The 15,606-nt window shown below is 36.8% G+C and overlaps 1 protein-coding gene across 6 annotated transcripts in view; it reads right to left on the bottom strand.

Moving 5' to 3' along the window:
* Nucleotides 1–15,606, bottom strand: part of UBR3 (ubiquitin protein ligase E3 component n-recognin 3) — a 208,485-nt gene that overhangs the window by 129,280 nt on the left and 63,599 nt on the right. For all 6 annotated transcript variants that reach the window (XM_040229306.1, XM_040229307.1, XM_040229312.1 and 3 more), the window contains exons 6-8: nucleotides 8,877–8,943; nucleotides 3,365–3,495; nucleotides 1,966–2,194 (exon numbers count right to left, since the gene is read on the bottom strand). In XM_040229306.1, the coding sequence (XP_040085240.1) occupies nucleotides 1,966–2,194; nucleotides 3,365–3,495; nucleotides 8,877–8,943 (427 nt within the window). The remainder of the gene's footprint in view (nucleotides 1–1,965; nucleotides 2,195–3,364; nucleotides 3,496–8,876; nucleotides 8,944–15,606) is intronic.

Below are 15,606 nucleotides of genomic sequence, written 5' to 3'. Positions count from 1 at the left end.
GAGAAAACAGGAGCTGGTATGCAAAAGGAGACAACAGTAGAAGGCACGTTTCAAGCATAAGATCTCCCATTCACAGAGAATGGAAAGGTCCTAAGATTAAATTTGATGCATTGTTTGTTATTATTTTTTAAATTTAGCTCCAAGTGTCAACAAGTGAAGACAAAGTCCTATTAAAATTGGCCTGCCTATACTGTGGCTAAGAACAAAGATTCTGACATCAGGAGATAGAAAGTCCTTCTTGGTTCTGTCATCTACTAACTCAATTTCTCTAAGCCTCAATTTACTCATCTTTAAAGTGACTCATTGGAAAAGACTTTGATGCTGGGAGGGATTGGGGGCAGGAGGAGAAGGGGACAACAGAGGATGAGATGGCTGGATGGCATCACTGACCCGATGGACGTGAATCTGAGTGAACTCCAGGAGTTGGTGATGGACAGGGAGGCCTGGCGTGCTGCGATTCATGGGGTCGCAAAGAGTCGGACATGACTGAGTGACTGAACTGAACTGAACTGAAAGTGGAAATAATAATAACGCCAATCTAGAGAGTTGTTCCTAGAATAGGAAATGGCAACCCACTCCAGTATGTTGCCTGGATAATCCCATGGACAGAGGAGCCTGGCAGAATGCAGTCCATGGGGTCTCAGAGTCAGACAGGACTGAAAGACTAAGCATACACAGGGAGCTGTTCAGAAATTTAAATTGAAACAATGTATAAATAATATTAACACAGTGCCTTAGTTCAGTTCAGTTCAGTTCAATTGCTCAGTCTTGTCCAACTCTTTGTGACCCCATGAACCACAGCATGCCAGGTCTCCCTGTCCATCACCAACTCCCAGAGTTCACTCAGACTCATGTCCATCGAGTCCGTGATGCCACCCAGACATCTCATCCTCGGTCGTCCCCTTCTCCTCCTGCCCCCAATCCCTCTCAGCATCAGAGTCTTTTCCAATGAGTCAACTCTTCACATGAGGTGGCTGAAGTACTGGAGTTTCAGCTTTAGCATCACTCCTTCCAAAGAAATCCCAGGGCTGATCTCCTTTAGAATGGACTGGTTGGATCTCCTTGCAGTCCAAGGGACTCTCAAGAGTCTTCTCCAACACCACAGTTCAAAAGCATCAATTCTTCTGCGCTCAGCTTTCTTCACAGTCCAACTCTCACATCCATACGTGACCACAGGAAAAACCATAGCCTTGACTAGACGGACCTTAGTCGGCAAAGTAATGTCTCTGCTTTTGAATATGCTGTCTAGGTTGGTCATAACTTTTCTTCTAAGGAGTAAGCGTCTTTTAATTTCATGGCTGCAATCACAATCTGCAGTGATTTTGGAGCCCAAAAAAACACAGTGCCTAGCAAATACTCAAATAATATAAATTATTATGAGGAGGTAAAGTCAAGATGAAAGACCACAAAGAAATAAGAATGGGAGGAATTCCTAAAAATGGTATGGCAATATGAAAAGGCATAAAGGAAGAAAACTAAAGATCACACTAAAGGAACATATAAAAGGCAAGATTTATTTCAACTTTTAAATTATAAAAGTGTACACATATAAAATGTCTAAAGCTGACAGTAACAAATTCATGACTGCAAAAATAGAAATATATCTAATAAGAAAATGGTTAAATAAGTTAAGGTAAAGTCATATGATAGTACTATCTGCAATCATTAAAAAACATGTTCTTAATGTGTATACTTGACAGAATATTTTAAAGTACATATTCTTATCTATAAAAATACTCAGCTCACAAAAAGAAATGAAACATCCCAAGATGTTAACAAGTTATTTGTGAATAACAGAACTGTATTTAAAGTTTTTCTTTAAATTTTGCTAAAATTTTTCAAGCTTTAACAAATATGTATTATTTTATAATATTTTTAAAAGCTACTTTTAAGCATAAAAAGAGTTTTTAAGGCTAGTTATGCAAAGTGTACTTATAAAACCAATGAAAATAATTCTGAGTTTACCTTGTAGCTCACTTTTAATAAGGCAACTTTCCATCATGTATAACAGCACAGTGACCATAATATCCAGCAGCTGACATTCTTCTGTTACCTGTCTGGCTAGCTCTTCATTGCTGAACAACTGAACACTAATATGCACAATTCTGTTAGACATAGTGTCTGATTCATGACTTTTCTTCAGTGTCTTCATAATGAAAGCATAATGCTGAACAAAAGTTTTTGTAAAAGCAACCTGTAAAATGTTTTAAACAGGAAGAAAAAAACACAGTTTAAGTTTGCTAGCACATTTTCAACGTATTATACTAGCATTTTAAAATATAAAATGGTATAAAGTATAAAATTTATAAAGCTAAGCTATGATTAGCTTATGACAATGTCTAAGACAACTGGAAAAGTAATTTCAATGATGGTAGTCTTACATTTGTCCCTTTCTTGAAAATTTGCAAAATAGTTTGATAGTTAAAAAAATATTCAATATGCATTTTAAATTATTAAAGTTTTAAAGCAATTACAAAGATGGTTTAAAAACACAAATCTTCACTTCGCACAAAGGTATCAATTCACTAATGTCAAAGTATGTCTTTGTCCTGTGCTAACTACTTTAGCAATAAAATCTAAGGTCTCATTTGAAAATCGAGTTGTTTACACAACTAAACAATAAGTGAGTCAATGTGACTACTCTGAAAGAAATGATATTTTTTCCTACTTGATCTGAAAGCCGACCAATATTTGAGTTTTCTTTTTTGTGTACCACATACACTTCATCCATTGTTTTCTTAAGGAGACATAAACACACAAAACAGCACTATTAAAGTGTCACTCCTAAAGAGGCTTGACTTCTTAAACCGTAAGAGGAGCTAAACTTAAGAGGAGCTAAACCATGACTCACTGTCTTTTCAGACACAAGGCTGTATAACTTTGCCATAACCACAGAAGAGTAACTGGTGGGTCCACACCCTCCTAGACTAGAGACTTCACTCATCTACACGTGTACAGGAGTCAATACTATTGTGTCTTTAACAGTTATGGCCAGAAGCTACTAACTCTGTGCTTTCCCATGCTGAATCTCACAATCTGAATTCAGTTGTCCCCATTAAACATTTTCTCAAAGCAGTTGCATCTTTCTCCTTTAGAGAATTTACTACAATTTTTAACTACATATTTATTTGTGTAATTGTGCTTTTGTTTGTCCCCCAGCAATTTCTCTGGACCAAGTCTCATGCAGAAAGGTAACCCTAAGAATCCCGCTCTGTAAAAGTGCTTTGATTCATATCTAAAATACTGTGCTTTCTGTGTAGGCTCTCTTTTGGCAACTGAGCTGAGAAATACATCAAAAGATTTAATGTTGAAAAGGCAAAGAAAGGTGACCAAAGTTCAGAAAAGAAGGAAAAAATGTAGATACCTTATACTCTTGATCTGGAAGCATGTTGAGTAAGAAAGTCACCATCTTCTGGGGAAATTCATACTTTATTGTCCAAAACAATAGCTCTTCTAAGAAACTTTTATGTTTCAAAACATCCATTATGGATTGATCTACATAAGAAAAATAAAATTTATCACCCTAATGATTTAAGTTGCTCATCTCATTTAAACCTTACTATAACAACCCAGCAACCTCAAACATCTGAATATGCCTAAAAATCAAGGCTATCCTTTAAATAATTGAAATGATAATACTAACAATATCAAGTTGTTTCTATAATGTCCACAGTACAATAAAATACGTAGTCCTTATAATTCAACATAAAGTAGTTACTAGAAAAATAATTACTTGTCCTTAAACATAAGAACCAGACATGAAACAATGAACTGATTCCAAATTGGGAAAAGAGTATGTCAAAGCAGTATATTGTCACCCTGCTATTTTAACTTATATGAAGAGTACATCATGCAAAATGCCAGGCTGGATGAAGCAGAAGCTGGAATCAAAGACTGCTGGGAGAAATATCAACCTCAGATATGCAGATGGCACCACCTTTATGGCAGAAAACAAACAGAAACAAGAGCCTCTTGATGAAAGGGAAAGAGAAGAGAATGAAAAAGCTGGCTTAAAAATCAATATTCAAAAACTAAGATCATGGCATCTGGTCCCATCACTTCATGGCAAATAGATGGAGAAACAATGGAAAACAGTGACAGACTTTTTTTTCTTGGGCTCCAAAATGACTGTAGATGGTGACTGCAGCCATGAAATTAAAAGACGCTTACTCCTTAGAAGAAAAGCTATGACCAACCTAGACAGCATATTAAAAAGCAGAGACATTACTTTGCCAACAAAGGTCCGTCTAGTCAAAGCTACGGTTTTTCCAGTAGTCATGTATGGATGTGAGAGTTGGACTGTGAAGAAAGCTGAGCGCAGAAGAATTGATGCTTTTGAACTGTGGTGTTGGAGAAGACTCTTGCGAGTCCCTTGGACTGTAAGGAGATCAAACCAGTCCATCCTAAAGGAAATCAGTCGTTTAGAATATTCATTGGAAGAACTGATGCCGAAGCTGAAGCTCCAATACTTTGGCCACCTGATGCGAAGAGCTGACTCATTTGAAAAGACCCTGATGCTGGGAAAGATTGAGGGCAGGAGGAGAAGGGGATGAAAGAGGATGAGAAAGTTGGATGGCATCACCGACTCGATGGACATGAGTTTGAGCAAGGTCCAGGAGTTGGTTGATGGACAGGGACGCCTGGAGTGCTGCAGTTCATGGGGTCACAAAGAGTCAGACACAACTGAGTGACTGAACTGAAGCATAAGCCCTTTATCTAAAACTTCTACTATCATTTAAAACAGTTATCTTACAAGAACAATATTCATGGCACATAATAGTAATAATTTTAAACTAAAAACATACTATTAAGGATAAACTCCAATTTTGTTTTGAAAAGTCTTTATAGGATAATTTATCTATTTCTTTAAAATTATCCTTCATAAATGAAATGTTAACTTCACTAGAGAAAATAATCATTAGTGCACAGCTTACTCTAATATACAAAAGCATTTACTCTTTTCTGGTAGGAACATACCAGGAAACATATAGAGTATCAGCTATGTTTACCTGCACTGGACTCAGGATGCCCTCTTCAGACACAGAGGAAAGAGGAAATGGATGTCCGTTTTGAATTAAAAGGTATTCGAAGGGGAATAAATTATCTCCTGGAAAGCCTATTTCTAAAGCCAAGTGCCACTTCTTGAGGGTTAGGCTCTCTCCTGCCTATCTCTGCCTCCTTGCCTTGCTGAATCAACAGAAAGGTCTCAACTGGTACATGAGGAACTGAATTTTTTTAAATTTTACACTGGAGTATATTTGATTACCAATGCTGTGTTAGTTTCAAGGTGTACAGCAAAGTGTGAATTGAATGTTTTTCATACTTTAGTTCTCTTTTACCCCTCAAAATGAACTAGAAAATTCTATTAATCTTTACTAAACCAAACTACCTTGGGATACTGCTCTGACTCATCAACTCTATATAAGGGCATTAAGTGTCAACTATGGACTGGTTCAGTGCTTAAGCAAGAACTAGAGTTAGAGGAGAGATCTGAAAAAGCAGTATCCCATGAATCAAAATACTCAGGTACAGCCCTAACTAATTATATGTCAAGTAGTCTTCCAGGGTAATCTTGCAGAATTTTTAATTAACCCTATCCCAATCCTATCCCCATACTACAGTTCTTCTATTATTGAGTAATGTGTTCATATCATAAGGTGGCTCAGTGGTAAAGAATCTGCCTGCCGATGCAGGAGACTCAAGAGAGGCAAGTTTGATCCCAGGGTCAGAAAGATCCTCTGGAGGAGGAAATGGCAACCCACTCCAGTATTCTTACCTGGAAAACCCCAAAGACAGAGGAGCCCGACGGGCCACAGTCCAGGGGGTGGCAAAAGAGCCAGACACAACTTAGTGACTAAACAATAACATCATTATCTCCTCAGGTAATGAGTCTAAAAGAGTAACCTCAGTATTTAATTACTCTCTTGATTTTTTCGTAAAACACTAAGTTTAATAAGACTTAAATCAGATATAACTTTAATCCAATTTTCCGTTAATAATTAACAACCACTATTTTCAGAATAACAAATTCATTAATCTAGAAACACTATAATTTAAAGTATACAGAGACAAAAATATCGGCTAATCCCTCATCTAACTCCCTTTCAGTGGAGCCTTCAGTATAAGCCATATGCAGAAGGACTAAAAATAGAAATACAATTATACTATACAGCTCTTACTTGGAAATAAAAATTTTTTATTTTTCAAATCTTACAATTTTCTACTTGTAAAACAGAAATCTCTTCCTCCTGCCACTTCCAGGATATGGCAATGATTTAAAAGCGAAATGATCAGTTTTGCAAGAAATGAGGTAAAATATATTCAAAGGTCACACTGACAGATTCAAAGTCAAAAAGTAACAAAATTAGGGGCCAAATGAATTAGGTGACAGGAATAAAAGGATTATAATTAAAAATTAGAATATAACCTACAGCACACATTGCTGAAGCCAATTTAATTCTCAAAATTCACTTGGTACTAACATGACTGAGAATTTCACTGACTACCAAAAAAATATCCCTGCCAGATAAGCGGCTTCTGAAAATAATTACAAAGCTGAACAAAACTAGTACTATTTATTCTTTTTTTTAAAACTAGTAGTATTTATTCTTAAATTCATAGTTATAACTCTCTGCAAGTTTATATTAACCAAAGAAAAGCCTGAAGCTACCATAATTGTATATCAAGCATTAAAAATTAAAGATATATTAACTTTGTTTTAAATAAATAAAATGATCGAATACCCCAGAAAAGCTGTACCTTCTATTAAAATGAAAATAGCTGCTGTTATGTACAATCCCATTTTCCTATCTTCAGACATAAAAGTGGGGGTGGGGGGTGAACCACAATGTCTTCACTGTTATTCTTAAAAGATACCAGTTTGCCAAGATATTTAAACCATGTGTTATGTGTTTTATACGTTATGTTATAGAAATCTGGTTAGAAATGCTTTCATTAGTTATGTTATGATTATTACCTTTAAAATCTTGATTAAACTATCATGACCTTCACAACACCTAAAACCACTTCAAGCGAAATTGTCAAACAAATTTCTCAATTAGTATGTATAAATGAATGATAGCTTTTAATTTAGACAGTAAAGTCCAGGCTCTACAACTCACCAGCTCATCTTGGCCATGTTAGCTGAAGTCCTCTAGGCCTAAGCTTTCTCATCCTTAAAACTGAACTTTTGAAAATAGGCAGTGATGTGTTTGTTAGCACAGTGCCTCTCCTCTTGTCCATCATTACATATTTTATTTTCAGCTCGCTTTCAAACTGTTGAATCAAATTCTTACAAAAACTAAACCACTCTGGACTTCAGACATTTTCAAAAGCAACAATCACTTCTTGAAAAGAGTTTCTACTAACTGAAAAAGCCATTTCTTCAATGTACATACTCAAACCAAACATGATAACTAATCAAGTCTTAAATCTCTTTACTACTTCTTACCAGTAAAGGGAAGGAAAAGACAACAATCTATCTCAAATGCAAAAAAAATTCAGGTATAAAAGAAAATAAACTTCAACATGAAGTCTGCATAAAAAATGTCTTAAGCCAGAGTTTGACCAGGCTGAAGGAAAACAATGACCTCTTAACACCACGAGAGGCATTTTCTGAACATCCCTAAAGCTTAAACTCAAGTATATGCTGAACAATCTCCTCCAACTCAGATGTATCTCAAGGACTCAGGTAAGCACATGCATAATTCTGGTTAAGTCAAAAAGCCAGGTAGCCAAATGGGTTTCTAATTTCTTTCAGGCATTACAGATTTTCTGCAGGGCCAAGAAAAAGGGAAACGTTGCAGGCATGTGTCCTGGACAGCAAATCAAATTTCATGCCCTCTGCTAACAGTCCATAAGTTGAATGCAGCAATGTGAGTAACCAAGAACAGACTTACAAAATGAGCCTCGACTAAAACTGTCTGGTTGCTCCACCTTTCCAAGCAGTCTTAAACTTTCCAAAAGACACACTTGGCAGTAGAAAAAAGAATCTTTTCATGAAAGTATTTTAACCTCTGAAGACTTTCTAACAGATCATACTAACCCAGAAAATAAGACTACGCTAAGATTTAGAAATCCATTTCAAAAATGGAGCACAGGCTACCAACTAATAACAAGTACTCTTGAAAAGCTTTTAGGGAGGGTCAAGAAAATATAGTGATAAAGCCTTTAAACTCTGGGATTTGAATTAAGGACCTACCTCTCATTAGCTGTTATGCCTAACATGCCTTCTTTCCTCATTCATAAAACAGTAGTAACAATAAAACCTACTACATATGGTTACTGTGAGAATTAAATGACAGAATGCACATGCTGTGATTAGCACTATGTCTAGGATATACAAAAGTTCGATAAATATTACTAATCTATTCCCTCACTACAGGCATATCTACTTTCTCCTTTGTATCAATATATATTGAGTCCTTACTGAACCCTTAATATGTGTTAAGTGCCATTCATTCTCATTTTCTTTCACTCTTGTTACTTTTTCTGATACATACCCACACTACTTCCCTGCTGCTCATCCTTTTTCATTCTAGAAACTGCATACCCCGGATTACAAAAAGATACAAATCAAATTTAAGCTTTATACCAAAAACACTGGATCCAAATCAAAAGATTCAATGAAAAGACTATTTTTCTGGCTCAAATATAATGTTGCTCATTTTATGAAGAAAACAATGAATAAAAATCCCAACAGTCAGGGTTTCACTTGCTTTTGAGGTCTCCCACAATCATCCCCTATCAACTTTCTCCATATTGAACATATCTAATAACATAACTCTCTCTTCAAACAGCTTTGATGGCCAGCCAACCAAGTGCTCTTAGTAATTAAGCATTTTTTAACACAAGGAAAAAAAACAAAATATAAATACCTTTGGTGTTACTGCTTAGTTTGACCCTCTTTCTCTTCCCCAGACCTTGACTCCCATCCTGATCCTCCTGGAGAAAAACAAAATTAGCATTATCTGTAGTCCTAGTCATGAATTTATATATTTTATGTAAATTTAAATATGCTTATAAATTATATTAAATATAAAATACAGGTGTGCTTACATATTATTAATTAATAATTTTACTCTTATTATTTGCTATAATAAAATATATTTTAATACTGATAACTTTTAATTGAAAATTAAATTTAAAATTAGCATTATAATTAAATATATCATGAAAATTCTTAGGATTAAAATGTAAGAGTTCCTAAACTTAATCTGTGCCTCTAATGAAAGACTCTCAAATGCCCCCAAATCCCAAAATAAAAATCTTCCTAACTTATAAACAAAATATTAAATGCACAAAGAAGCTAAAGGGGAGGGGGGAAAAGATTAGCATAGGAAGGAAGAGGAGAAGAAGGGGGTTAAAGCAATGAATAGAGGAAAAGTTTGGAAGGGTCTAATACAAACAAATGAGTTCAAGAGATCAAGTTCTGAAAAATAAGCACAGTATGTTAGAAACTGGAGTTGATGGTCAAAAAAATATTAATAAAAACAAATTATTATGTGGCTCAGATGTTAAAGGGTCTGCCCACAATGTAGGAGACTGGAGTTCGATCCCTGGGTCGGGAAGATCCCTGGAGAAGGAAATGGCAACCCACTCCAGTACTCTTGCCTGGAAAATTCCATGGACTGAGGAGCCTGGTAAGCTACAGTCCATGGGGTCACAAAGAGTTGGACACGACTGAGCGACTTCACTTTCACTTTTACTAGGAAAAAAACCCAAGAAGAAAATATATGTATTTCTGCTCACACGTGATATATCCATTCTTGAAAAAAATACCTCACATTAAAAATAACAAGGCTTATGGGGAATAGAAGAGTGAGGGACAGATCATTCACAACCTATTTTGTAACCAAGTGTATAACCAAAGATATAACAAAAGCAATAATTGGTACCTGGGGAGATCATTTGGATGCCCAGGCAAACATCTTGGAGTGGTTTGAGTGTGTCTCACAGGATGTTAACAACATACCACCACAACAGAGTGAGAAGCTAGCTGGCTGAGACAACATTAACGGGAAGAGGGGCAAAGGAAGCAGTCTGCTAGTAGTGACACCAACAGTGAAGCTGGAATGTGCCTCTAAAGCAGGAAGCCATGGGTGCAGCTGCTCAGTTCTAATTTCCTTCAAATGTGGCTGAAAAGGCTCCTTCTCCCTTCGCAGATGAGGGTGTGTTTCTCTCCAGATAAAGGACATGACTGTGCCCCACTATCCCAGATCTCCTGAACTATTGCATAGTTCAGGAAAGATTGCATAGGAATCCAAAACTTCCATTGTATACTGACATCTTTTTCCTATTTTCCAAACATATATGAGCCAACTGGTATTATAAAGACATGTGTGGTAGTATTTTGGCATACTGTTTGTTATGCTAACCAATTATGCTGATGGCAGGATAGAACCATGGTACAAATTCCCAGACACTTTCTCAATTAAATCAAACCTCCAAAGCATAAAAGCTTCAGCTTTATGCTGCAGCTCTACCCACTGGTGTAGTATTGTTGGCCTGCATACCAAGCCTTAACTGCAAGTTTCTGAGAAGTCCAGCATCAGCCTTAAGGACCAGTCTGAAGGTTCCCAAAGATACCTCATAGCTCTGTCATTCAGCATTTACTAAGCACTTCAATATGCCCTCTGTTAACCCCCACCAAAGCCAGGCCTCTATGGTCATCTACTTGGCAGCAATAGTGACAGTCAAACAAACTATACTCCCTCATCCTTTGCCACCCTCACCTTGTCCAAAGAGAAACCCAGCCAGTATGAAATGTAGAGCCATAAAAGACAGACATGCCACAAGACCCAGAAGATTGTAAAATTTGAGATTTTAGCTAATAGTCATTTATGAAACTGTTCTTCTGGCCAGAGAAGAAGACAAAAAAAAAAAAAAACTTTTAATATTATAATCCAGGTTAGGATTATTTCATAATTTCAAATAAAAACTTCCTATGAAAAGTGTATCCTTGGTCAAGCAATGGCCATGACAATACAAAGTTTTAAAAATTTCCCAAACTTACACTTTAAAGGACAAGTAAAATTAGTCAAGCTAGGGAGAGGAAAGTCATTCCAAGAAGGCACAAAGACAAAAGTCTAGAAACAAAGATTAGCCTGACATCATTATAGATATCAAATTGAGCTAGGAAGGGAGTCTACCACCATTTAAACAGGTGGGATAATGGTCTTGTACTACACTTGAGAGAGTATATAACAGAACAATTTTCCTGAATGGCAATTTGTCAATACACATATGGAAAGTCATTAAAGTATATCTATCACTGGAACAGAAATTCCAGTTCTAACAATTGATCTTAAAGAAATAATCAGACAAGTGAATAGGGACTATCTGCATAACACTCATCACAATGTTATTTACAATGGCAAAAAAACCACAAAACTTTGGTTTCCAACAGCAGAGCAGAGAATTAGAGAAATAAATTATAGCACAAATATACTCTTTAAAGAAAAACAACATTAGAGTTCCATACTCATTATGACCAGGTAAATGTTCAAAAACTATTACTATAAATTAGAAAAAAAAAAAGCATGCTATGAAGGATAGCATATAGAGTATGAAACCATTTAAGTAGTGATACCACACACAAATAAAATATGTTAAAATATACTCTTTGTTACAGATGTTTAAAACTACCATTAGTAAGAAAAGTAAGTTACAGAATAGCATATATAGCATGGAGTCCCTAAAATATACCATATATAAAATCTGTTAGAATATATATGATTAGAGTAAGTCACCTCTAAGTGATAGAGTAATAGGTAATTTCATCATCTTTTTGCTAATATTAATTTTCTATTTATTCAATGATGACAATGAATTATAGCTTTAAGCTAATGAAATTAAAAGACACTTACTCCTTAGAAGAAAAGTTATCACCAACCTAGATAGTATATTCAAAAGCAGACATTACTTTGCCGACTAAGGTCCGTCTAGTAAAGGCTATGGTTTTTCCTGTGGTCATGTATGGATGTGAGAGTTGGACTGTGAAGAAAGCTGAGTGCCGAAGAATTGATGCTTTTGAACTGTGGTGTTGAAGAAGAAGACTCTTGAGAGTCCCTTGGACTGCAAGGAGATCCAACCAGTCCATTCTAAAGGAGATCAGCCCTGGGATTTCTTTGGAAGGAATGATGCTGAAGCTGAAACTCCAGCACTCTGGCCACCTCATGTGAAGAGTTGACTCATTGGAAAAGACTCTGATGCTGGGAGGGATTGGGGGCAGGAGAAAGAGTGGACGACGGAGGATGAGATGGCTGGATGGCATCACAGACTCGATGGACGTGAGACTGAGTGAACTCCGGGAGTTGGTGATGGACAGAGAGGCCTGGCGTGCTGCGATTCATGGGGTCGCAAAGAGTCGGACACGACTGAGTGACTGAACTGAACTCAACTGAATGAATGTTTTTAACATTAATTATGATTTCATCTATTTCTGTTTTATTGACTATGCCAAAGCCTTTGACTGTGTGGATCACAATAAACTGTGGAAAATTCTGAAAGAGATGGGAATACCAGACCACCTGACCTGCCTCCTGAGAAATCTGTATGCAGGTCAGGAAGCAACAGTTAGAACTGAACATGGAACAACAGACTGGTTCCAAATAGGAAAAGGACTACGTCAAGGCTGTATATTGTCACCCTGCTTATTTAACTTATATGCAGAGTACATCATGAGAAACGCTGGACTGGAAGAAACACAAGCTGGAATCAAGACTGCCAGGAGAAATGTCAATAACCTCAGATATGCAGATGACACCACCCTTATGGCAGAAAGTGAAGAGGAACTCAAAAGCCTCTTGATGAAAGTGAAAGTGGAGAGTGAAAAAGCTGGCTTAAAGCTCAACATTCAGAAAACGAAGATCATGGCATCTGGTCCCATCACTTCATGGGAAATAGATGGGGAAACAGTGTCAGACTTTATTTTGGGGGGCTCAAAAATCACTGCAGATGGTGATTGCAGCCATGAAATTAAAAGACACTTACTCCTTGGAAGAAAAGTTATGACCACTAGATAGTATATTCAAAAGCAGACATTACTTTGCCGACTAAGGTCTGTCTAGTCAAGGCTATGGTTTTTCCTGTGGTCATGTATGGATGTGAGAGTTGGACTGTGAAGAAAGCTGAGTGCCGAAGAATTGATGCTTTTGAACTGTGGTGTTGGAGAAGACTCTTGAGAGTCCCTTGGACTTCAAGGAGATCCAACCAGTCCATTCTGAAGGAGATCAGCCCTGGGATTTCTTTGGAAGGAATGATGCTGAAGCTGAAACTCCAGTACTTTGGCCACCTCATGCAAAGAGCTGACTCATTGGAAAAGACTCTGATGCTGGGAGGGATTGGGGGCAGGAGGAGAAGGGGATGACAGAGGATGAGATGGCTGATGGCATCACCCACTCGATGGACGCTGAATCTGAGTGAACTCCGGGAGTTGGTGATGGACAGAGAGGCCTGGCGTGCTGCGATTCATGGGGTCGCTAAGAGTCGGACACGACTGAGCGACTGAACTGAACTGATGATTTCCAATCCTAACTACAACAATCTACTCAAGATAATGGATTAGTGTGTTATCTATTTCAAGTTCCATTTTTTCTGGCCACACCTCGCAGCATGTAGGATCTTAGTTCACCAACCAGCAATAGAATACCCACCCCTGCTGTGGAAGCATGGAGTCTTAACTACTGGACCACCAGGGAAATACCAAGAAAGAAGAAAAGTTTCAACGAACAGGAATAACTTCCAGTGGTGGGATATTCAGGCATTAAGGAAGATGAAAACAATTTAGTTATCATGACAACAAGACCCCACCCAAAACTCAAGATGGAGAGTAGAATTCTTCTCCTTTTATCCACGAGAAAACAGTATAGAACCCTGGGGGAAAATAATGGGTCCAGTGAACAAGAAAGGAAATAAACAACCTCAACTGAGACAGCATTCATACAGATCTCAGAAACACTCTCAAAAAATGTTAACTAGGTTCCTGAGCAAAGAAGTAGACAACGCTGCATGTGTGTTTCAGACACAGGTAGACTCCCTTCCTAGCTGAGTTTGATATCTATGTCCAATATCAGAGAAGACCCTTACCCCACCTTGCCCTCCCCCAACTCCCCAGAAAACAGATTCAAACTCCTACCCTGCAAAATTTACCGGTGGTTTTCAACCCAAATTAACCGTTCTTTGATGGATTTACTGGACAGATGAAAAAACATGAGCTCCGTATAAAGAAGTCAAGTTAAATCCACAGCTGGTTAAAACAATACTCAATGTTAATACAAAACACACAAGGCTAAAACGAACATTTAACATAGCAGATTATAAAAATAAAATCCAAAGGAGATCTTGAGAAACTAGAATAAAGTGAAAACATTTATGTAAGCCACTGTAACATGAGACTGTTTGCTTTAATTTTACAAATACAAAGCAGAGAGGGAGCTCTCAAACTTGTCAGCTATAAATCTGAAGGGGTAAGTGAGTGAGGGACCTGAGTATTTCATTTGACCACTGGAGCTTCTGCCAGTTTAGCACTGCTGCTAAAATGCTAACAAAACACCTTAGGCCTAAAGGAAGCCATAATATGCTTCATGATAAGCTGTCCTTGTGACTCTGTACCAAAATCAGATCATAGTTTTAAAAGGGAATGAAGAGGTGAAAGAGCTATGAACAGCAGAGAATACTGTATAACTAAAGCTAAAAAGTTACAGGGGTGTCTAATGGGAATAAAATTAAAATGTTTCCATAGGGAAAAACAAGAAAGGTGGGAAAATTATAATATTTAACACGGTATTGAGAAGAGGTTCCCAATAATTGGAGCTATCAAAGAAAGGAACGAGTTGCCTCATTAGCTAGGTCAGCTCAACCACTGGAAGTGTTTATGGAGAGGCTGACCATTTGTGAGCAATGTCATAAAATCAAACGCTAAACTGGCAAAGAAATGTCTTAAATATTTCTAAGGCCTCCTCACCAAAATTTCTGTGATTCTCCACTCTATCTTTTAGCATTAATGTAATTTATAACTAATTAAAATCAAACCTTGTACCTCTAAAAGTAAAGTCATATTTTTCTTTTACTTATTCATTTATGAAAAGTTACTTTAGCTCTCAATTGCAATAATCCTGCTTTTGCTACAAGTTCTGATCAAATTAGTTTTAACTCTTCACTGGATTCTTTCTTGAATAAAAGCAAGAATATTGACAGCACATTTACATAGTAACTTATTTTGTTAAGTGATTATTTCTCTTATGTAAGAGTATGAAATACAGAAGACTAGAAGCAAACAAACAAATTAATAAATAGTGGTAATCTCTGGAGAGCATAGCTGGAGGTAAATGTTTTCTTTTTTCTATTTGTCAATTTTTCCACAGTGGACATTCAAATTTTATGGTTACACGAGGGAAAATGTGTTTATTTATTTATTTAATTTGTATTAACAGCTAAATGTATCAAAGTCACAAAGATTAATGATCTGGTCAATACACATAAATAAATGGACACTGCTTACGGTAACAGCCTCAGTGAAAATAATCTTTCCTTGAAAAGTTATCTTGATTTAAACAGTACTATTTTCTCTAAGAAACTCTCTATTACACCCATGTACATATAATA

This window comes from Oryx dammah, unplaced genomic scaffold (genome assembly GCF_014754425.2).
Source record: "Oryx dammah isolate SB20612 unplaced genomic scaffold, SCBI_Odam_1.1 HiC_scaffold_27, whole genome shotgun sequence".
NCBI classification, from domain to species: Eukaryota; Metazoa; Chordata; class Mammalia; order Artiodactyla; family Bovidae; genus Oryx; species Oryx dammah.
The sequence above is the reverse complement of the archived record's forward strand: the minus strand, read 5'-3'. Positions and strand labels throughout refer to the sequence as shown.